General features: G+C 40.3%; 1 protein-coding gene across 3 annotated transcripts; it reads left to right on the plus strand.

The window, feature by feature from the left end:
- Positions 1-1,760: 1,760 nt before the first annotated feature.
- Positions 1,761-15,874, plus strand: LOC120733912 (tubulin-specific chaperone cofactor E-like protein). Of its 3 annotated transcripts, none has more exons than XM_040032428.1 (9): positions 1,761-1,889; positions 2,938-3,007; positions 4,834-4,979; positions 5,135-5,274; positions 6,688-6,869; positions 8,229-8,485; positions 8,604-8,730; positions 8,826-8,942; positions 13,691-15,874. In XM_040032428.1, the coding sequence occupies exons 3-9, from the start codon at positions 4,844-4,846 to the stop codon at positions 14,031-14,033; spliced, it is 1,302 nt and encodes a 433-aa protein (XP_039888362.1). In that variant the 5' UTR covers positions 1,761-1,889; positions 2,938-3,007; positions 4,834-4,843; the 3' UTR covers positions 14,034-15,874. The 3 variants fall into 3 exon arrangements, with proteins under 3 accessions (XP_039888362.1, XP_039888363.1, XP_039888364.1); XM_040032429.1 differs by having other exon boundaries at positions 1,854-1,979; XM_040032430.1 differs by lacking the exon at positions 1,761-1,889 and adding an exon at positions 2,032-2,056.
- The last annotated feature ends 6,180 nt before the right edge of the window (positions 15,875-22,054 follow it).

The raw sequence follows: 22,054 nt of genomic DNA on the forward strand, positions 1-22,054 counted from the left end.
GAAAATTAACCGACATTGGCACAGAGAGGAAAGTCAGGCCCATAAAGGCCCCACTCACCCAGTGGAGCATTGTGCTGCACTGTGTAAATCTAATAGTGTTACACTGCATAGTGATACATTTTTTTTCAGTTTTCCTGCAGAATGAGTACTTTAGATGTTTACAGAAAAGTAGATTTACCTTGTAATGGCCTGATGTTCTAAATGCAGGGCTTTCACCTGCATGGAGCATTTTCAAATTCTTGCATTGGTGCTTTGTCTTGAGGACCTAAACACATCTTCAACCACTGCTTTTTAACGTTAACGTTTTCATGCATGAGCCTCATTGTCACATATATTTCGGGTCTGTATTAGAAAAGGAGCTGAGGGTGAACTGATACTCTGCTGGCTTCACACAACTCATAAACTTCTCTCTTCCACAGGAGCCCACAAAACTTCATGGCTGCCATCTGGTGGCAACATTATGTAGGCCTGTTAACTCCAGTGACGCTGACATATTCATGTAGCAGGTGATACTCTAAATGAAGAAAAAAATGAACTCACTAAAAGACACAATCATGCCTTTTATTCTTTTGCCAGTTATATAAAGTTAGAGAACTGAAAACTAGTTTGATTAAATGCCATTTAATGGCATGAACTTTATTAGGAGTTATTGCTGTGCAGGCAAAAATGTAAGCAATGTTGTACAATAATCATAAATCAAAGCTATTCTGGCTTTATAAGTGAACTTAAATCTAACATACACATGTCGTTAATGTACAGTCATAGTGAATAATTTATTTTATGTGATAAACGTGTGTCAGTTCCCATCACTTTATGCACATCATTAAAAACGTGGGTTTTTTAAACTACATGAGTGTTAAAGCATTGGTATACACCGCAGACTGTATATAAATGTTATATAAAATATATTTTATACATACAGTGATCTGAGTATTTGCCCAATATCTAATTAATTATTGGGGGGTGGGGTCTTGCATTTCTGTCACGTTTAAATGTTTTAGATCATGAAAAAACATTTCAACATTTCATTCATTCAAGGAAAGAAAAACTATCCAAACCTAGCCCTGTGTGAAAAAGCCTGCTAAATGTGCCACCCTTGGCAGCAAGAACTGCAAATAAGCATATGTGATAAATGGCAATGAGTCTTTATTATCGCTGTAGAGGAATTTTCGCCCACTCTTCTTTGCAGAATTGTTTTAATTCAGCTATGCTGGAGATTTTTCAAGCTTGAACGGCCTGTTAAATATCATCTCAATACATCTTAAAAGGATTTAAGTGCAGACTAGACTTTGATTAGGCCAAGTTCGTCAGTGTTTCAACTTTTATCCATTTGTGAATAATGGCTCTCACAGTGTCTTGATGCATGCTCAGTCATCCAGATAAGTAAATCCCCAAAAGTTGATTCTGTTCATCTGGACGTCCAGGTGAACAGAATCAACTTGTGGGGTTCTCACAGTGGTTCACTGGAGTCCCAAAGCCTTAGAAATGGATCTGTTACCCTTTCAGAGAGGCTGCAACTTCGTCAAACTGGCTGTAGCCTATAGGCTTCCTTGATTCAACAAGGTCGGGCTATAACCAGGCGTGGGAGTAATTGAACTCAGCTTTTAAAAAACTGCCCGTAATCAGTAAACAAAAAAAATTGTCCGTTAAAGTAACCAGCGACAAAAAAAATCGTAAAAAAAGACTCGCTAAAAAATAAATAAAATAAAATAAAATAATAATAAGTTAATACTTAGCATGTATTCTTAGCTCCGTTCCGTATGAAGACGAGAGGAAAAAAAACAGATATTTAAACTACGTAACTTCCGGTAGAGTGGGCGTGGTTTAAGCTGTCAACTAACCGAAGAACAACAAAAACAACCCAACCGCAGAGGGGGGTTCTGCCAAAGGTGAGTTCTGCACTCTCAAAAATGTACCGCATCAGGTGCCAAATGGAGCACGCGCAGTGACCCGTGTCGCTAAGTTTGGAGGCCCAGATAGTGAGTTTGATCCAACACTCAAAGAAATGTTTTTACCGATTTGAATTTACAGCCAACGTGTTGCACGCTTTTTGGAGGTAGGCAGTAGTGTCGTTGGCTCGTGCTGTGCTAAAATGTTCAAACACACCAGGTTGCACTGTTACAATCTCAGCTTCCAGTTTATTATCCTTAAGCTAGCGACATCATACAGCTAGGCCTCCGTCTGAGCAGTCAGCCCCCCCACCCCACGAAGCGACGCTCGTTATCTGACTGTAACACCGTTTCCCCGGACCCTGTTAAAAATATATCTGTTTAAAATAGCTTCGCGTATCAGCAACTGTGTGCAAGGTTTACAGTAAGACTTATGACCTTTTTATTACTCTTTGTGGGTTGACGTTCAATTCGGGTAGCATTAATCCATTTCGTTGTTTGTTATTTTCTGAAAAACGTCATCTTTATTGACAGTTTGGTAGCATTGCAGGTTGAACTTCACCGCTGTGAGCAGTAGCGAGCAGCTGATAATGTTTAACTTTTTATATATTACAAAATCTAACTTCCTGCCCATTGTGTACGCCGAACTGAGCAAATGGTGCTGAAGAAACATTTGAAACAAAAAGATTCCAGAAAAAAGTAACAAATTATAACAGGGGTTTAAAAGTGTGTGTTTAAACTGTACAAAACAATGACCTCAGGTTAGTCATGACATATGTCCATTAGAACTTTTTCATTTCAGTGCATGGCTTCAGGGCTTGGCTGCTCCCCAGTTATACCACATAAACAGTTGTTTTCGTCTCAAGCACCCAACTGTCAGCTTACCTTTCCTTTGTTTGTCACATAAATGCAAGTTTCACCACCTTTGATGTGGTGTCAACTCTGTCTTTCTTTGCATTTTTTTTTTTTTCACATATTCTGGTTATTTTACGGCTGCAAGCTTAAAAATAAGTTTTCCCTGCTTATGTTTCTCGTCATTTTCTCACAGCAGGGACCGAGGCATGTGATCTGATGTGGTGTTGAAAACAATCTTTCCTTTGGTCTCTGCTACATCAGAGGTAAGAATCAGGTGGGATCTGTGTAATGAGAAACGATCTATGACAGAAACATCAGACAGAGTCCGGATGAAACACTCAGTCTTTTGACAAACACACTTCAGGTGGGCTCAGTTTAAGATGATCAGACTCCGTTTGTCTGAAACTGATAGGGCTGATCGGGGTTAAAGTGAGGCTGTTGAGTGCAAGGTGGACAGGCAGGGTCGAGAATGTATGTTATTGTGATGTATGATTACCAGTTATTGAGCCTGCCTGGAGGGGTTTTTTGTCTATGGATTCTAAACCAATCCACACATTGAAAAAGCTACATTTTCTCTGGATTGAGTTAAACAATTACTCATCAGATTAATCATTTTACAGCAAAAATGGCAACAGAAATTGTAATCATAGCAGAAAATGGGTTTCAGTAGGAACAGGTGGCTTCGCTGACAGCTGTGCACCTGCTCTCCTCAGTGCTGCTGTGCCTCTCACGTTTCAGCTGTCTGTGACTTGTAGGTTATTCTGTGATGTTCGTGGGTTATTTTTAGACCTTTTTTTTAATCTTTTAACACGTGCACAGAAAAATGTAAAAAATAGACAAGAAGTGTCAGCCAGCAGGAGGAGCAGGACTAAAGTTTGAGGTGGTTAAAGGATGAAGTCAGTGGTAGCACATTTGTGTCCCTTTGTTTGGGACAACCCAACACTATGGGGATAATGCCATGCACAGGCACTGGTTGGCCTTAACGGGATTTGGAGCAATCACAAGTGATTAATCGATGTTCATACCCCGAGTAATCCTGTCTTCTGAAACTTTCAGTTTGTACTTATGTGTTAAATCTACACTGTAGGTACGTCATAATTATATACCCTTATGAAACTCTGTTCTAACTACATTTCGGCGTGGTGTCAGCCACTTGTCTGCAGGCTCTGCAAAGATTCAAGAAATCTAATTTGAGCTTTCTAATAGTTTTGCTGGTGGAACTAGTTCACCTGGTTCCACTGTTGTCATGTTTCTGAAAATGCTCACTCAATTTGTTTTGCATATGTGGGCTTTGAATGACAAATGTCCAGAGTAGAGGGCGCGTTATGCTTCTCCAGCTTCTTTCACAAATGCAGTTTCAGATGTCAGCTTAGACCTTTCCTGTAGGTAAATTATTTAATCCACATGGTCACTCTGAGCTGTGTATAAGGAGCATTTTCATAGTGCCGAAGACTTTTTGGACAGTCACTGTGAGGGATGAGCTGTACTGTGCTTTGAGTACTTTGCACCAAAAGTATGTTTGTTCGTGGAGAATGTCAGCATAGGTGAAAACAGAAGCAGATGCTAACAAATGAAAAGCTTATCCCAATGTTTTTCTTCATTTATACAGGATTTTTATTAACAGCTACAAAATCTGCAAAAAAGTGATAAAAAGAAAAATAGAAACAAAGTGAGGGGAAAAAAGAAAAAAATCTGGAAAAGTAGACTCTGGGAGGTGAGATTAGAACTTTAGCATTGGATCACCACGCCTGCTAAACGTATGTCCCATTCTAAATTCCTTAACAGACATCAGCCCCAAAAATCCAACACTGAGAATTCTCTAAACACCACGTTAGACATGCAGGTTACATGTAAATTAAGCAATACAATTTTGACACTTAAAGACCTAAAACTTCAGTAGGGTCACATATGTTTTGGGAGGAAACTTGTTTTTCATACACATTGTTGATAAACAGTGTAAAATATCTCCAGCTTTATCCTTTAAAAGACATATGTAACAGCTGTCCTGATGTAATTGTCATGTTTCCACAGCATATCTTAAAAGCGTCTTTTTTTTCCCCTTTGGTCTCTTACATGGATACCTGTTCAGGACTTGAGCCATGGAGTCCTCTGATGAAGATGAGGTGCGCACCTTTGTTCAAGTCCTCAGTGAGAAGTATAACCCTGAGAATTTCCCCTATGGCCAAGGTGTAGGAGTGGTTGTTCTGCCCAGGCCTCCAGGATCCCCTGTCAAAGGTGAGAGATGACAGAGCGAGCTATTTCAGGGCTGCGATGATGCCACGTGAGCAGTGTATCACTTGTGATAAGTTCAGCCCGGCATATCTGCCTTTTTATTTGGAGTGTTGAGCTCTGAATGAGGCTCTGAACTGACTCGAGTTTCCTGTTTGCAGATCGCCTCTTCTTGCCCAGCGCACTGGTTCTGAATGACAGTGGAATCAGTAAAGCCGGCGACAGGCAAGACATCGCTGCTTCCTGCGCCCACGTGGTAGAGCTCGACCTGTCCCACAATCAGCTGAATGACTGGGGAGAGGTGGGTGTCTTGGAGTTTTAATTGAACTTAATAAGGTTTTTCATAAAAGCAGAGCCATCTGGCTTTTGTTCAAGACAATTTAGTTGGAGTGCTGTCTGTATGCTACCATGTCAGCAGTTAAAAGGTCTTAAATGGACACTAGTAAATGCTAGTCACAGGTTTATAAGATTAAGGTCTTTGTTTTGATGGTTATTTTGGTGTATTAAAAAATGAATACAACACATACAGATAAAAAAAATAGAAGTTAATCTCTCTTTATTGTTAGTAAGGATGCAAGCCTGGGATGTCAAACTCCTTTTACATTGTGGGCCACAAACAACCCACTTTGGTCTTGAGCGGGCTGAACCAGTAAGACTTCCCTTTCTGTCAGTAATAAGAAGTTTAACCACACTTTATTACTTTATTACTTTGGCATAGTATGAATGGCCGTGGGGGAGGTGTTTATCAGGAGGAAAAGCTGTAAAGCTTAATACAGTTGAAAGTCCAAAAATGTATGCCCTCCTTCTCATTTTCCAAAGCCATCCAGTTGGCCAGTTTGGAGTCTTTGCCGGGCCGATTGTGGCCCCGGACTTTATGTTTGTAAGTTAACTGGAAAGCATGTAGATTTTTAGATGGTTATTCACTGATTCCATCTAGCCTCCATTCATCATCATTCTTTTCTTTTTGTTTGTTTGCATATGTACTGTTAATAATTAAGTTCTTAAGGTTGGGTTGTGCTGCATTGTCATTTAGCCGTGACTACAACACAAAGGCCCCTTAAAAAAGTTGCACAGCCCTTGTTATCCCCCTCTCACAGTGCTGTTTGTTATTCAGCCGAGTGATACCGTGATGAGGGCTGTAGGCACAGTTCCCTTCTGCTGTGCCAGCTGGAACACCTGGTACCTCTCAGGTTAACTGGAGTACTCATTTATTAATAAGCAGGGTTGGATACATTTTTTTGTATGAACCAATAAATACACACACCACATATTCATTTAATATAATAATCTCTTCTTCTGTCATTCACATGGGTTTAGCATTAAGTATTTTATTTGCCATCTAGAAGCCAAAGGTGCTAGCTCATCTAGAGTGAAAACAAGTCAATGTGAAACTAAACCAGACGCTACTGATGTGGATTAATTATCAGCTTTTTAAACAGAATGAAGGAAAATGTGAACACGGTACAGAAACACTTTAAAAATATGCCTGTTCAAGACTATCTGTGGGTTGTATTTAAAGATGGATGACTCGGAACTTACCTAGAATTTAAACCGCTGTATCTCATTATACAGCTTATTTATGTGTACTAGAGTTATCTAGCTAATCAACAAGCTCTGAAAATAACGGTTTTCAAAGTAAAAGTGTTTTGAAAAGTTCTGTAACTTGTTTCTTCTTTTTCTTTGTTCTGTGTCCTGATGCTCCTGGTTTTGCCAGATCGGCACCATCGTTTCCAGCATCCCACACCTGGACTTCCTCAATCTGAGCATGAACCCGCTAAGCGGCGTGCAGCTGGAGCCGAACATGGCAGAGGTTTTTTCCAGGGTCCGACGACTGGTCCTCATTAACACACAAGTCAGCTGGGACACTGTTCACACACTCACGCAGCACACACCAGAGTAAGTGACAAAGCATGGAAAAAGGTTTTATGTTCTGTTATGTGTGGCAATGAGAGAATTTGTATATTTTTGTCTAAGCGTCTGCATATATAGAGATTTACAGTGTTTTAAGAGTTCTCTCTGCAGTCCTGTGAAAAACTAAGTACACCCCTACTGCTTCCATGGGAGGTGTGAGAATAAGTAGCAGCCAGTTGTTAATGGGACACATTTAACTGATCATAAGCAAATGTTAGCACCTCTGAAAAAGCAGACGTTTTGGTAGCCTACTGCTAGGGGGATGTCTGAGCAAATTCACTCCAGACTGAGCAATACTCAGAGAAACTGATAAAAGCCTAAGAGCTACATCTCAGACTCTACAGCCCTCAATTAGTGTCTAAAATTGGAAAGTTCGTGACAACACAGTTTTTTATTTTTTTTTAAACTGAACTTGTTAATAAGGGTTTCCGGGCTTCTTCACTCTAAAACAAACATGGCAGGAATGTTTAGGTTTGCTGAAGTTGACAAAACTACAACAGAATGACTGAAAAAGAAAACAATGAACATGTTTCAATGACCCAGTCAAAGTCCAGAACTCAACCAAGCTGTTGGGAGATGTGTATTAAAGAATGCCCACAGACCTCAATGTTGTAAAGAAGAGTGTGCCAGTAGTCCTCCAGTGATGTGAGAGATGACTCTTAAAAACAATTGCCTCACATACTTGTAGCTAATGTGGCTCTACAAGCTACTGAGTCATAATGAATCACTTAGTTTTTTGTGCCACTCTGACCACTCAGAGTTGCTCAGAACATTAGCGAGCAGATTAGTGATGCGTTCCTTCTTTATCTTGAGCACACAGATGTAGACTCAACAGGAATTCCAGGAAGTTATGCCCCACCTTGCCATGTTTAGGGAGGTTGGGTTGACGCATGAGGAGTAATGGTTGGTTGGTTTAGCCACAAAAGAAGAAATCTTTTCAATTTTCGTCAACAAGCCAGGGCTGTGCCAGTTCCAATCAGCAGGAGCCTCGCTATCATGGCTCTGAATAGGTAGATGTCTTCAACGTCCTCCAATGTGAGTGTTGCCAGGCTCGTTCCACTGAAAGGCTGTCGTGTATCTGCAGCAAATGTTCCGACGATCAGGCTCCCCCGCGCCCAGGTTTCTCGTCGAGAGGGTGTCAATAGTGTTTAATATAATTCAGTCCAGTTTTATTTATTGTAAACAGGGTAGAGAACTCAGAACATATGGTGACAATTGGAAACACGATAACAGCTGCCTTATTCTTTTGAAGAATCAAAAGCACCTTAATGCATATTACACAGATTATACAAAGAATCTTTGATGTCCTCAAAAATGCCAGTTTCCTTGCACCTCATTTTCCAGGCTGGAGGAGCTCTTCCTGTGTCTGAACGGCTACAACAGCGTGTCAGAATCCCAGACGACATGCCCGTCGCTACGCCTGCTGCAGATTACAGATAACCAGCTGCAGGATTGGGCAGAAGTGAGGAAGTTTGGGCTGCTGTACCCCAGTCTGAGCACACTGGTGCTGGCCAATAACAGCGTGGACTCTGTGGGAGACACCAAGGAGACACTGGAGCACCTCTTCCCCAACCTGCGTAGCATCAACCTCAACAATTCAGGTCGGAGTCCTAAAAGTCTTTTAATCTGTCTGTATTCAGTGCAAGGTGTGAACAAATAGCCCTATAACTCATTATGTTTATTATTATTATTATTATCGTTGTTGTTGTTGTTATTCAGGTCTTAGTAAATGGATCGACATTGAAAGGCTGAATTTCTTTCCCAAACTGGTGGAGGTCAAAGCAAAGGGAATCCCTTTACTGCAGTCTTACAGCACCGAGGAGAGACGTAGCCTCCTTTTAGCACAGTAAGTCTGAAGCTGTGTGCTCGTTTGTTCAGTAACTTCATCATCGAAATACTCATTGAGCACTTTTAACACCCGACTGCTGCACCTGCCCTCAGGCTGCCCTCCGTAATGGTGCTGAACGGGGGTGCCGTGTCTAATGGTGAGAGGGAGGATGCTGAGAGGTTCTTCATCAGATACTACCAGGACTGTCCAGAGCAGGAGCGTCCCGAGAGGTGGAGCATCATCCACACATACATTTTTCACTGCACACATAATCATAGTGAATAAGTTTACTCATGGATAATAATAATAATTCAAAGCTGCGGCTGACCGCTGACGCTGTAGTAACTAGTAGAAGTGGACGAGGAATAATATGTAGTCTCAAAAACACACTTTGCATATGCAGTGGTGCTGATGGCCAGCTAAGATGCGTGGGTAGAAGTTGGCGTTAGGCAACTGTGTGAATTGAGAATTTATTGTTAAATAAAATTAGCCATTAGCTTTATTTCTTCTTTTTTACTTTTTGAGGGGTTTCTTTGGATCATTTAAGTTTGTTAACTTAGTGATCTGCATCCTAAAACAAGGTAGAAAATTAACATGTAACTAAATTTCAAAGGCGCACACTCTCCAGATGGAAAGGATCAGTTGTAGCCAGTGTTTTGAGAAACTGTCCTACTTTGGCAAATCGTCCTACCCATATTATAATTTGACAGAGACTTGTGACTAATACAAACCCTAAGCATAACCATAACCATAAGAAATATTCACAATGGGTTAAAAAATGATGTAAATTTGGGGTTTGTGTTACGCGTATGTGCAGAAACAACGGGTGGGATGGTTTGTGAGGTAGGATAGATTCCCAGAATGCCGGTTCTCATTTCGTGGCCATATTTCAGCAACAGGTTTTGTACAAAAAAAAAAGTCTAAAACTCAGAGATATTCAGTTAAACAATCTTCTTCTTTCAGATGTTTCTTTTAGGGGTCATCACCCTCTAACCCTATCCCTAGCGTCCTCCTCTGCATGTGCTTCTTCACTATATCGATGAACTTTCTGTGAGGTCTTCCTCTCTTCCTCCTCCCTGGCAGCTCAATATTTAGCATCATTTGTCCAATGTATCCACTCTCTCTTCTCTCCCAAACTATCTGAGCCTCGCCTCTCTAACTTTATCTCCAAACTGCTGAACTTGAGCTGTCCCTCTGACATCCTCGTTTTTAATCATTTCCATTTTGGTCACTGCCAGTGAAAACCTGAGCATCTTCAACTCGGCCTCCTGTCTTTTTGTCAGTGCTACTGTCTCCAAGCCATACATTATAGCATCTCTCGGTACCATCTTAAAACCCTGTCCCTCACTCCACCCTGACTGCTCTTTGTTTTTCACGTCTCTTGTGCACTGTCTTGCTTTGGATGGTTGAGCCTGGTTCTGCCAGAGGTTTTTTTCCTGTTAAAAGGGAGTTTTTCCTCCCCACTGTCCCACAAGTGCTTGCTCATAGTGTGTGATATTATTGTTGGGGTTTTCTCTGTATTGTTGTAGGAACTTTACCTTACGATATAAAGCTTCTTAGTTGACTGTTGTTGTAATTTGGTGCTATATAAATAAAACTGAACTGAATTGAATGTAGCTGAGTTTAAACCATTGGGAAGAAGAATCAGTGTTGGTCAGATTTTACTGAAGTTTTTATCAAAGTCACATTTATCGATTTGCGGGCAGTAACCCTTGAGCGGTGATGGATCGTGAGCCTGATGAGCTACTACAGCACTGACATCCTTTGGCTTGAGAAAATAGCTAACATGATAAATTAAAAAATATATTGTGTAGTATTGTGTTGATCAATAAATTGTTGTTGTTGTTGTTGTTGTTGTTTTCAGCTCCAAAATTTACATCAGATTGTTTTCATCATTGCTTCATTACAACATTCAAATGAGACATTTAGAGTAAAATTCATATTGAAAGTCTTCACTAAATACCTTAAATATGGATCACAAGGTGCCAGCACTGGCTTTGAATTAGAAAGCTAAGCGGCATTTACGTTTGCATTATATTCATATGGGAACACCTGCTGACTCACAACATTAGCAACCAATCTCCATCCCTGTCCTCAGTTTGGGTCCAGCACACTATATGTTTTTTTTTTTTTTGCGGGGGGAGGTTGAAAGCCTTCCTCGGGGGGGCTCGCAGGGGTGAAATAATTCACCAACTGCATTCCACTTAACCTCAGCAGAATGTTGGGGAGGGATTTCTGGAGGAAGGTGTAGTCCCTGACTGGGGGAAACTAACCTTTGGGAGACAATGCCACCACTCTCTCCCTGCTCAATGAGTCCTTTGTGCTGGGAATTCTCTGATTGGGAAAACTGATACACCAGGTAGCAGGTTGTTTTTTTTTATGTATACACCTACTCTGTCAACCTGAAGCCTTAATTTGAGAAATTTGATTTGTTTTCTGATGTCACATGAGCTGTCACAGCACTCCTGGCTATAAATTATTTTATTAACTGTGGCAGAACTTGTTTGTCCATCAGGAGCAGTTAATAGTTATTTTATTTCTATGTTAAACACATTCATCGCCATCTAAAAACTTCATTTTCTTTGTGTCCAGCTTCATCGCGCTGATTTTATTTTTGTCCATCAACCGTTGCGTTTGCGGTGTTGGTTTGGGAGGGGTTCGGTGTAGGTCCAGGGTCGGGTATAACCGTGACTGTGCATGTGCATGCGGGCGTTATCGGGGTGTCAGACACACTCAGTAGGCAGTGAGCGCACAGCTATCCCCTTTCCTTTCGGATGAGGCTGCGGCCTCGCTACCCCAAGAGATCAGAGCTCTGCAGGTGGGTCACAGCCTCTCAAGTGAACACATCTGACACAGCCTGGCTTTGAGTAACTATAAACGTGTTCTCAAACCATAAACTAGACTAACTGAGATGGATACACTCCAACAATTCCTTGAAAAAAATGGGAAAGGGAAGAAAACAGCACTGGGCAGGAAGGATTAGTGGTGAGAAGGAGTAGAGGCAAGGGTTAAAAAAAGAAACCAGAGAGTCGGCGTATCCGGTGAAGTTAGCAGTTAGTGGGTCTAAACAGAGCCACAGTCTCAGGGAAAGACGTGGGAAAATTTACATTTTAACTTTTTGAGGTGCTCATACTTTCAAGTAAATAACTGGAGAAATGTGAGAATGAGTCGATGAAATGCCAAAACAGGAGAGCTCAGCTACATGGTGTCTCTTGGCTTCACAGTCTTGTAATTTCCTCCGCAGGAATCAAAGAATGCCAAAATGACAGTTGGAATGTCGGCTTCTTATCACCTGCAGCATTGTTTGCCCTATTATACCATGCTTACCACCTTAAATGAAGCCTCTTTGGTAAATGGCTTCTCTTAGAATGGCACTTTGTGCACTGTGGCCTTAGTGGAGAATTCCCAGGGTGGACTGCAAGTTTGGCCAGAAAATCCCAGGGCCAGGGCAGCGGCTTTGTGGAAGAGTTTTGGGGAGGGAAGTGAAATTGCTTTGATTGGCCCAGCTGTTACAGTAGCTTTGAAAGCACAGGCCTTTTCTCCTGGATTTTATTTAATCGTTCCTGGGGCCTTATCTCGAACACGCATTCCCCTGAGATGGCTGAGAGCTTTCTCACGGCAAGCAAGTGGCAGACAACTCGGTGTTTCTCTGCCTCTTAAACACTCATAGCTTGTTTCCATAACCCTGAGTTTAAAGTCTTTTTAAAAAAATCTGAAATATCTTAAATATACTTGCTGTTTCTATTTCACACCTGTACTTCATCTAAGAAGGAAAAAAAGAGGATGTATAACCTGTGAGTCTGAAAAGTGGAGCCAGTGTTGAACAGCCTTTTACCTGCATTCTTCATAACAGCCAGCAGAGGGCACAAAGAGAAGTCTTGTCCTATACAAGTCTATAAGAAGATTGCCCTGCTTTTAACTTGATTCGTGACCTCATGAAGCATTTTCACAATGACTTTATCATCTCTGTCTTTAGTTTTAAGTGTTATTTTGTACAGCTCGTTGTTAAATTTCTAGATTTTTATTCCATTTAGAGTAAATCAGTGCTAAAACACAGTGTGATTGTGACATCAGAGGGCAGGGTGGAGCCGTAGACCAAGCTGCTCTTTGAATGTCGAAATGAAGCCTTTGAAACAGGAGTCTACATCCTATCATTAGTACAGGGTGTATGTTATTTACCATAGCAACAATGGGGGGGGGAAAAAGGCAAAGAGACACTGTGGTCTACCTTAAAAATGCCATTATGTGTTATCATGATTATTTGGGCAAATATTTTTCCATATATTTGTAGAATAACATGCAGGCATGTCTGACAAACCCATTTTTCAGTTAGTTTTGGCAAATATTCAAAAATTATATGCATATAATGAGCTAGTTAGCGGTTAGCATACCCTGGAAAATCCTCCTTTCTGAAACTGCATTTATAGTCAGAACATAATCTGACCTCCATCCAACCCCAACTACCAGGTGTGCGCTGCTAGTTTGTGCTAAATGCCGCCTCGTAGTCAGATGTGCTTTGCATCCTAGGATGCAGCAGAAGACCATACACATGCAGAGAGCTCAAACTATAGCAGCTAGCTGTAGAATAAACCAAGGGTCCAGAAGACAGCATTTCCCTTCATTAGCCAATAAGCAGAATGCCTGGTCTGCCATGGTTTGTGGTGATGCATTTTTGGTTGACTTGGAGTTTTCTCTCTGTAAAAAGAAACAAAGCCATGAGTAAAAGCCACAAGTTTACAAATTCATCAGCTGATTAAGACTAAAGAAACTAGAGGTGTTAAAACACCCTGAGATACTTTGCAAGGGCCTCACTTTTCAGAGACTATGTAGTCACTGCCATGTCTGAGAAACACCATACTTTGTGTGGTGGATTTCAAGTGTATGTCTTGTAGGAGTTTGTGTGTCTTTGCTGTATGCTGATGTCATTCAGTTGAGCTGATAACAAATAAAAAATAACACGAGCTCTGCTTTGTTGCAGGTACCGTATCCTCGTGTCCAAATATGGCCACCTGGCTCCACTGGCTGAGGTAGACCTGAGACCCCGCCTCACCATGGTGGTTGTTCGCTGGGGTGACAGGGTGGAGACAGTCAGCCTCCGTCTGGAGCAAACAGTGGGTGACCTAAAAAAACACCTTAAGGGTCTGCTGCAGCTACCCAATGGGATGAGGCTCTTCTACATCGACCGAGAGATGTGTTCAATGTTTGGACCAGAGGAGCTGAAGTGCGGCACCCGGGCCCTGCATTCCTACGGCATTCGAGACGGGGACGAGATCCTGGTAGTGCCCAGGGACAAAAGCCGCTGCAGCTCCTCGGGTCTTTGAGTCGGGAGGTTCCCCACTTCTGGATGACTTGGATTGGAGGAATTGTAGAAATGATAAATTACTGGATATTACGCTTTTGACTTGAACCCTTTTTTTAGATATCAAAAAAAGGGTGGGTGTTTTTGATGGTAAAGAGGTTTGCCGTCTAAAATCTTGATCACATTTATGCAATAGTACATTTGCACATAGTTGTTCGATATTTACAAAGACTTGAATGCAAGTCACACATTTCTATGCTTCATGTGGCTTGAGTTACAAGTGTAGTTTACATCTTATTGATGAAGCATAAAAAAAAAGATCAAAAAGTTCTAGGACTGCTCCCTCAATGGCCGAAAAACCATACCTGACTCGAAATTTGGCCATTCTCCCCTTCAAGGTCTTCCACATGTGCACCTCTGGATAAATATCAGTCTTGTTATGACCACTTCCACTTGTTCTTCTGTTTGCTGGATATCTTTTGCAAACAATGGAAATTGCAGGAAGGCAGAGCTGGTAGACTTGAGAGCCATGTGCCATGCATATGTCATATGTGTTTACAATCCAGGTCCTTCCCCTTGAATATTGTCCATCAAGACATTATAGTAGATCTCATGGTCTTTAATAGTGGACTGGCTGACCTTGGAGGATACCAAGAACGTGTGGGCATCCTCCTCTCTGCTATTTTTACCTGATGTTGAACTTTTAGGCTTGAAAACTGGACTGTTTGTTGAAAAACTGTTTGTTTAAGCAAGTCCAAAGAAAGGCAAGTGCAGGTGGTAAGAGCGGGCGCATCCAAAGAAAGCCACCGCGCTAACGTGATCGGGATAGGCACAAGAACACGACCTCGAAGGGGAGTTCAGCTAAATTTATATCTGATGTGTTTTTAGATTTTTAGGGGCTGCAGAACATTAAGATCATACTTTCCTTCATACAACTGTCTTTAATTTTTGTTTAAATTGTTTCCCTTATTATGAATTAAATGCATAAATTGCACACCAATTTTAAAACTAAAATCACCTTATAATTAAAGCATTTGAAGGGTTAAAACAGACCTTCTAATCCCTACTGTTGATACTTCTGCACCAAACTGAGAACGAATTAGTATTTTTAAAGAGCGAATACATTAAAATTAGGAGACAAATATAAATTATACACGATTTCAGATTCAAATTCATTGGATATCAGAAATGCCCTTTCTGAGAATGCATTCTGTCACTTTCAGTGCACATTGTTCCTCCGTAATGATTACACTTCGATCAGCATTGTCATTTTTCTCCATGTTTCTTTTGTAAAAGATGAATTGATGCCTGTTCGCTATAAACTGGCTGCAGGAGATTTTGTACAGTCTGGGCTAAAATTGTTCCAACCTATTATGTTCTCCAGAAGCAACCATGACGACAAAAATAAATAAATAATAATAATAATCATACTGCAATGATTGCAACTAATCAGGCTTTAAACGTGGTCTTGATTTTTTTGTAGTGCCAAGGTTTTGTAAATTGGGCACCATCCATATTTGCACTGCATTAAAAAAATTACGTTTTATTTACATTTTCATGATGATGACAGCCTCAAAGCACTGCTCTACTTTTCTAACCATTATTTAAGCGGAGAAGATTTTGTTTTGTTTTGATTTCCTGCAGGAAGAGTTTGTAGATAAGCAGCACATGTAATTCCCTACTTAGACTTTCTCCACGCGATTGTAGTGAAATATCCCGGAATAACCTGCAAGCTGATGCATAAATGCCATGTGTTGGGTGTAACGTGCACGCGCACACCCGCACACACACTCGGATACCTCTCAGTCGAGACGCCCTGGCAGAAAGACGAGACATGTCTGAGGTGAGCTCGGGTCTGGGACAGAGAAAAGAAGGAGTGTTGATGCTCAAGTTACCGCAGGTCTTCTGGCTGTCCTGCGCATGAATGGAGCGCAAGAGCAGCTGAGAAGCGCTGAGGCTCACTCTGTATGGTAACCACACACCAGCTGCTGTGTCACGGACACTTCCGCTGGATTTAAGTTGGAACAGGTTCACCAAACAGCTTCTTGGCCCTCACCGGTCCACCCGAGTCTCTCTCCTTTACATTTCCATCTCACAGACACCCAAACTTTTAGTTTGCGCTGTTTCGCAGGTCCTGGTGTTGTGAGCTTTCAGCAGGAATTTTTCAACCCATCTTATCGCCTGAACATTTATTTTACTTTAGCTGACGAGACTTTGGCTGTTGGTGTCTGCTGTGTTTTACCAGCTGGAGCATTACAGATGTAGTCACTTAAACTATGTGTCATAACAATACTGGTGCATTTTTTCACGTGTTTGTTGGTAGCAAGTGAAGTTATTTGGAGTTAAGTCATTGTTGCTGTGGTTCTTACTCTAATTTAGACTCTAATTAGAGCTCCCAGGTCAAAATGCTTCTCTTGAGCGTCCGCAAATAAAGTGTTTTGTTGTGCTTATGCAAGCATGTGAACATGTGCTGGGGTGCACTTGTCCTGCGGCAGGCTCACAGTGCCATCTGGACTGACAGATTTTCTTTGTGTAGTAGATGACTGGAGATCTCTTTGTTTTATTGACTTTTATTAATCTGTATTATGATGAGTGGGCTGTTGAGAAGTGCTGGGATAAGTGTGAGGGGTTTGTTTTGTTTTTTTGGATCATTGTGAGGTTGGTTTGCACAGTCTCATATGTCTTTGTTTCTTTCAGCATTTCATCATTTGCAAGACGTGTCATTTCAGGGAAACGATGTTGTTTTATGGGCATTTGTAATTTTGACATTTCTAGAATATTAACTGCGCCTGTCACCTTTTTATCTATCCTTCAGTAATACCAAAACAGAGTTTATTTACAGATTTTAAAAAGTTTTAAAAAAGTAGATGATCTAAAGTTCACTTTGCCTTGTGCTGGTTAGAGTGTGTGGTGTTTAATTTATATTTCGTTTGCTCTCTGTATTGCTTTTCTTCCGTGCACTTTTAATTCTCGTTTGCATTACTGCAATCTTTCTATACCTGTACTGTATAATGGTGCTTTAACTTCTCTTAAATAAAAAAAAATAAATACTGATTGTTCCAGCTAATTGCAGTGTTATTTTTTCATAATAATTCTGCAGTAATAGTCAATACCTATAGTGTGTGGGGGGATTTTTTGTGTTTAGTTTTTTGTTTTTATCTAATTCGGGACATTAAATGACCCCACACAACTGTTCATTATCCAGTTCATATGGATACTATAGCAAACATACACAAATCAACTGTAGGAAACATTTCTAGCATGAAAAAATACCACAATGAGGTTATGAATGAGTTCATCTGTCACTTTAAGACCCATACAGGGAGGCCTCAGTTGATTGGTGGATTCAAACCTTCTTGCTGTGGGTTGATCTGACAGATTTTCTTTTTTTGTTTTATCATTTATTTGACAATTAAGTGTTTTTTCCCAGAATGTCCCCATTTTATTTGGCTTTTTTTGTATTTAAATATACTTTTTTTTTAAAATGTAGAACATGAAGTTATCAGTTTTTCATTATGAATTTGACTTTTGGGAGCAACTGGCCTTTTTTTATTATTATTATTATTAATTTGCCTTTTATTATTAATTTTATCATGTTTTCCTGTCTAGTAAGTTTAGTTTTTTCTTCTTTAATTTGCCCCTTTTTATATTTTTGGCATTTTTGTCATAAATTTGCCCGTTTTGATCTTGAATACTGCTATTTTTTTCTTTTTTTTGTCATATGTTTGCAAACCTGCACAGCCACTTTATTCTTTTCACTTTCAGTGTCCCAAAACGTTGTGATCTGTTACATCTGGACAGCAGACAAATTGTTTGGGTAAGTCTTCTTGTGATGTGTGCTAGCTGTGTGAGCTAATGCTCAAGTCTGTCTTTTAATAGCCACTGCCATTTAACTGTCGCTGGTGAGACTAATTGATGAGCCTATATCGCTATTCATTCTCTCAAAAAGTACAAATGGACTTGTCATTCCAACTGTTGCAAAAAGTTACTGGTTAGTATAAAAACTGTCAGATATTCAGATTAGTTCAATAATAAATGAACAGGCCTCTTTACATGTTGACATTTCACCGTCCTGATTGAAAGACAAGGGATGGAGTGGGCACACTGCTCGTGTTACGAGCTAAAGGGACACGAGATCAGCGTGCACAGCTCTGTTTCTTAATGCTTGGCCCTGGAGAAGATCGGAGGAATCCTGCAGACCTTCTCTTTATCGCTGGAGTGTTTCAGTCGAGCTGCAAAAAGTCCATTCCATACGTGTCAGGCGGTGTTGTGTTTCTGGGGCATTCCCTCTTAATTTCCTCCTCGTCTTTTTCCAACACCATGGCACTAATCCTGTGTAGGATATCTCTGCCAACCATCACTACCCACTCCTCAGCACATTGTCAGCATGAAGAACAACTTGTCAATGGCTGGGATCCAAGGAGGCATTTTGGTCCTGTAGTTAGAAAGCTGTATTTTCTTTTTATTCCCTTCGAGATTATTTTTTCTTATATTTTTTTTGTCTGCATTTCTCAACTCATTGTCTGTACTGACCTTTGGCAGCCATGTTTATTACCACATTTCTTGGTGTCTTAAGATCTTCATAGGGTCACAACTTCAAATGTCTTGAAAATAATTACACGGCAATACCTCACATGAACATAATTAGGGATGAATCCCAGCAACTTGGGTTGTCCCAATAACGTTTCCAGTGTCACCCTAAGGTTAGTATCTCCACGACAACATCATGCTTTGAGCTGCCTTCGTCAAGCCACGGGGTAATTGCTTATAAGAGAAAAGTCTTGATATTAACAGGATAGACTGCAATTATATTTAGTTTATTTAGCTTAATTTTTACAAGTATTCATCCTACTGAATGAATGGAAACCCTTGGCTTTTAGGTAGTTACCTAACAATTGACTGGCTTCTAGCCATGCGCTATGAAAGATGGTTGTTTGGTTAGTGTATTTCTGCTATTTCAAACCATTTTCATACACGAGAGATGGAAGGATTTGTCTGAGAAACCATGGGATGCTGCATGCTAACATCATAAGTTAGCATACTTTCAATCACATGGTAAAGTATACCCTGCAGAACAAGCAAGCAAGCAACTGGACATCGTATGCAGGATGTCCAGTTGAGGCTCCTAGTGTAGCCTCACTGCTCCATCGTCAGCATGTATGTGAGCGTTTAGGATCCATGGGGTGTTTTGTTCTGTTCTGTCCTGCTTGAGGAACTTAAAACGGCTTACATCAAAAATTGACTCTATACGTTTAGAGACACCCAGTAGCGATCCTGATGCACAATTGTTACAACATCAACATTGTTATTAAAACCTTGTCACGTGAACCGCTGCTTTCAACGCTATTCTTCTCATAACATAGCATAACATACACCCTCCACCCCCACATGCACTTATAGATGTAAAAATATTTAAATATTTATGGCCTTTTAAAATTTTTGTTATCTCTATTTTTTTTATCTTGGTAATTTTAAAACTTCTATTACCTTAGGCTAAGTGAATTGTTTAATCTCGTCAAACAAATTTTATTGTAATGGGAATCAACCAATCAACCCATTGGATATTGAATTCCTGGATAGAATTGAACAGGGATACTGTAAACCAATACAAAGCAATAGTTAGCAAGTTTTCAATCAGTGTTGCATGAACAAATGTCATCTGCAATTTAACTTTGCAGATGCACCATCCTGAGAATATGAACGTACTTGAAGTTGGAAGATTGTTGCAGTGCATCCATCCCACAAAGCACTTTGTTGTGTAAACAAGACCTGGCTGTGCAGTTGGTACTCTGATCTACCCTTGATCTGCCCCATTGCATTATGAAGTGGGGCTAAGGGCAGGAAGGCTAAACAGGGCCTATTGTTTGGTAGGATGAAGGAGTCATTGGGGTAAGAAGGTTTGGGTTACTGGAAGGAGGTCCACCATTGTGAATGGAAAGAAGGGAGAGGAGGGCAGGGCAGAGCCAACTGCTGGGCATAAGGGGTTGAATTAAAGTGGTCCGCACCAAGGATTAGGTGACTGCTAAACAGAGCTCAGTGGGTATCCAGTCCAGGACCTTTTTATGTGAAGGTCAGGCTTGATGGATTCTCCAAAAACTTGTGATGCTAGATACTTTGACCTGTTCCCACACAATGCCCTCCTGATGATAGAAACTTTTGACCTACCTTATGTCTCATAACCAACTTTAAGCAAGAAAAAAAATTATTTTATGCATGTTGGGGATCCTTAGTTGAATTTCTAACCTGGTACTGGGGAACTCTCCAAGAGATTTGATAGGAGCTGCCAAGTGCTTGTCCGCCAACAAACACTTAAAGGAATAGATTAACAGCCCTTGAGTTTGAACAATGACCAGTCATTCTCAAAGAGGCATGATTGTTGAGTGTGCTGTTGATGGAAAACTCCAAAATATATGCTGACATGAGTAAAAATAGTTCTTCAGATCCACCCAGATTTCTTTTAAGTAGTTTCAGCCAGTGGCATTTAACCTCTCACCATCTGTAAGCACCAGTGTTACCAAAAGGATGCAAGGATGATGTTACAACAGCTTCAGTGTCCAACATTTAAGAAAGTTTCTATATCACTAGGAAATCTGAAGGAAAGGTTGAAAGATGCTTTGATTTTATATAATACAAATGGTTTAAAATGTTTTAATGATGATAGTGTGTACATACACTGTAAAGGTACTTTCATTTCCCCATTTCTTTTATTTTGACTGGTTAGAAACAGTTTTAATCCCTAAGTGAAATAAATTGATAAAGCTCCAGTCGTACAGACCTGGAGGCAAGTTAACCAAAACTGGTTGCTAATGAAAAATATGTATTATTTAACACAGAATGCCGACTTGCAACTGCTTTGGTGGCTTTCATATTGTTGCAGTTGACCATAGTTTGCATATAACATGCCAACTTGTCTGCAAACACTCGCCATCTACTCTCCAAGTGGTGGGGGTCTGGGTGGGGGTTTCTCAAAAATTAACTGCACTTTTACTTTGTCTTCATCTCTGATTTCACCACCACTCACAGAGATTTTGCGAAGAAGTTTGTGGTCTTACTATAGCATCCAAGTTACTCACATGCTTCACAGTGTAAAACTGTGAATACAGGTTTTTTGTATTAAGCATGCCTCAGTGTGTCAGTACATTCTCATTTTAATCATTTTCTATGTCTTTAGATTAAGTTAAGATGCATGCTCTCCTTCTCTCTCCCCTCTTGCTTAGTCCTGTTGTCTTTATCTATTGTATCTATCAAATCATTAACTCTCTGCACTCCATCAGCACTAACCTCAATGTTTAACTGCTTCTGCAGCTTTGATTTATTATGTATTAGTTGAGTTGGGATCAACCTGCAGTTTCGTTGTGGGTTTTTTTTTTTAGTTGATTTGATTTGAGTCGAGTCATTCAGTTAAATTTTATGGCTTAGGTTAAGGTGTTGTTCTTCTTTTAGTTGGTTTTTTTTTCCAGTCTTCACCTCTGTAATTTGTGCTCAGATTAATGAATGCAATTATTTTTTGAATAATTAAACTTTCTTTGAAGAGCAGGGGGTTTGCTCATGTTGGCATCTTTATGGGACGGGTTCCTCTAACTTTTTTGAGGACTTCCGGGTCCAGGGTCTGAAATCAGGACCTGTCACAAAACAGCCAAAAACTCAAAGATCATGTGTGATATAAAAAATTACCCATTCTGTCAAATTACATTTAGAAAATTCTAAACAATTTAAACTGTATTCTGGTCTCAGATCTATGGAAGCCCATTTCTGCCACTAAAAAAACAAACAAAAAAAAGGATCCATTACTCGAAATTTTGAGTTATTTTCTCAAAATTTTGACTTATTTTCTCCAAATTTCGAGTTATTTTCTCCAAATTTTGAGTTAATAACTCAAAAATTTCGAGTTAGTGCTGCCAATCAGTAATCTACGTGAATGACATAATTTCCTTGTTACCCGGAAGCTGAAACCCTCAGGTACAAATGCTACAGCTAAGCTACCGGTATTACATCCAGTCATGAATGCACAGATTGCTGAGTATTTTCAGCGTGGTTTCAAAA

The sequence above is a fragment of the Simochromis diagramma genome, unplaced genomic scaffold (assembly GCF_900408965.1).
Source record: "Simochromis diagramma unplaced genomic scaffold, fSimDia1.1 OVJJ01000216.1, whole genome shotgun sequence".
Lineage (NCBI taxonomy): Eukaryota > Metazoa > Chordata > Actinopteri > Cichliformes > Cichlidae > Simochromis > Simochromis diagramma.

Excerpts from the sequence above, each read along its gene's own strand:
- LOC120733912 (XM_040032428.1), top strand. The coding sequence starts at position 4,844 with ATGGAGTCCTCTGATGAAGATGAGGTGCGCACCTTTGTTCAAGTCCTC. Across the intron at positions 5,275-6,687 it reads AGCTGAATGACTGGGGAGAG|ATCGGCACCATCGTTTCCAG; the intron begins GTGGGTGTCTTG and ends TGGTTTTGCCAG. Across the intron at positions 8,731-8,825 it reads CGTAGCCTCCTTTTAGCACA|GCTGCCCTCCGTAATGGTGC; the intron begins GTAAGTCTGAAG and ends ACCTGCCCTCAG.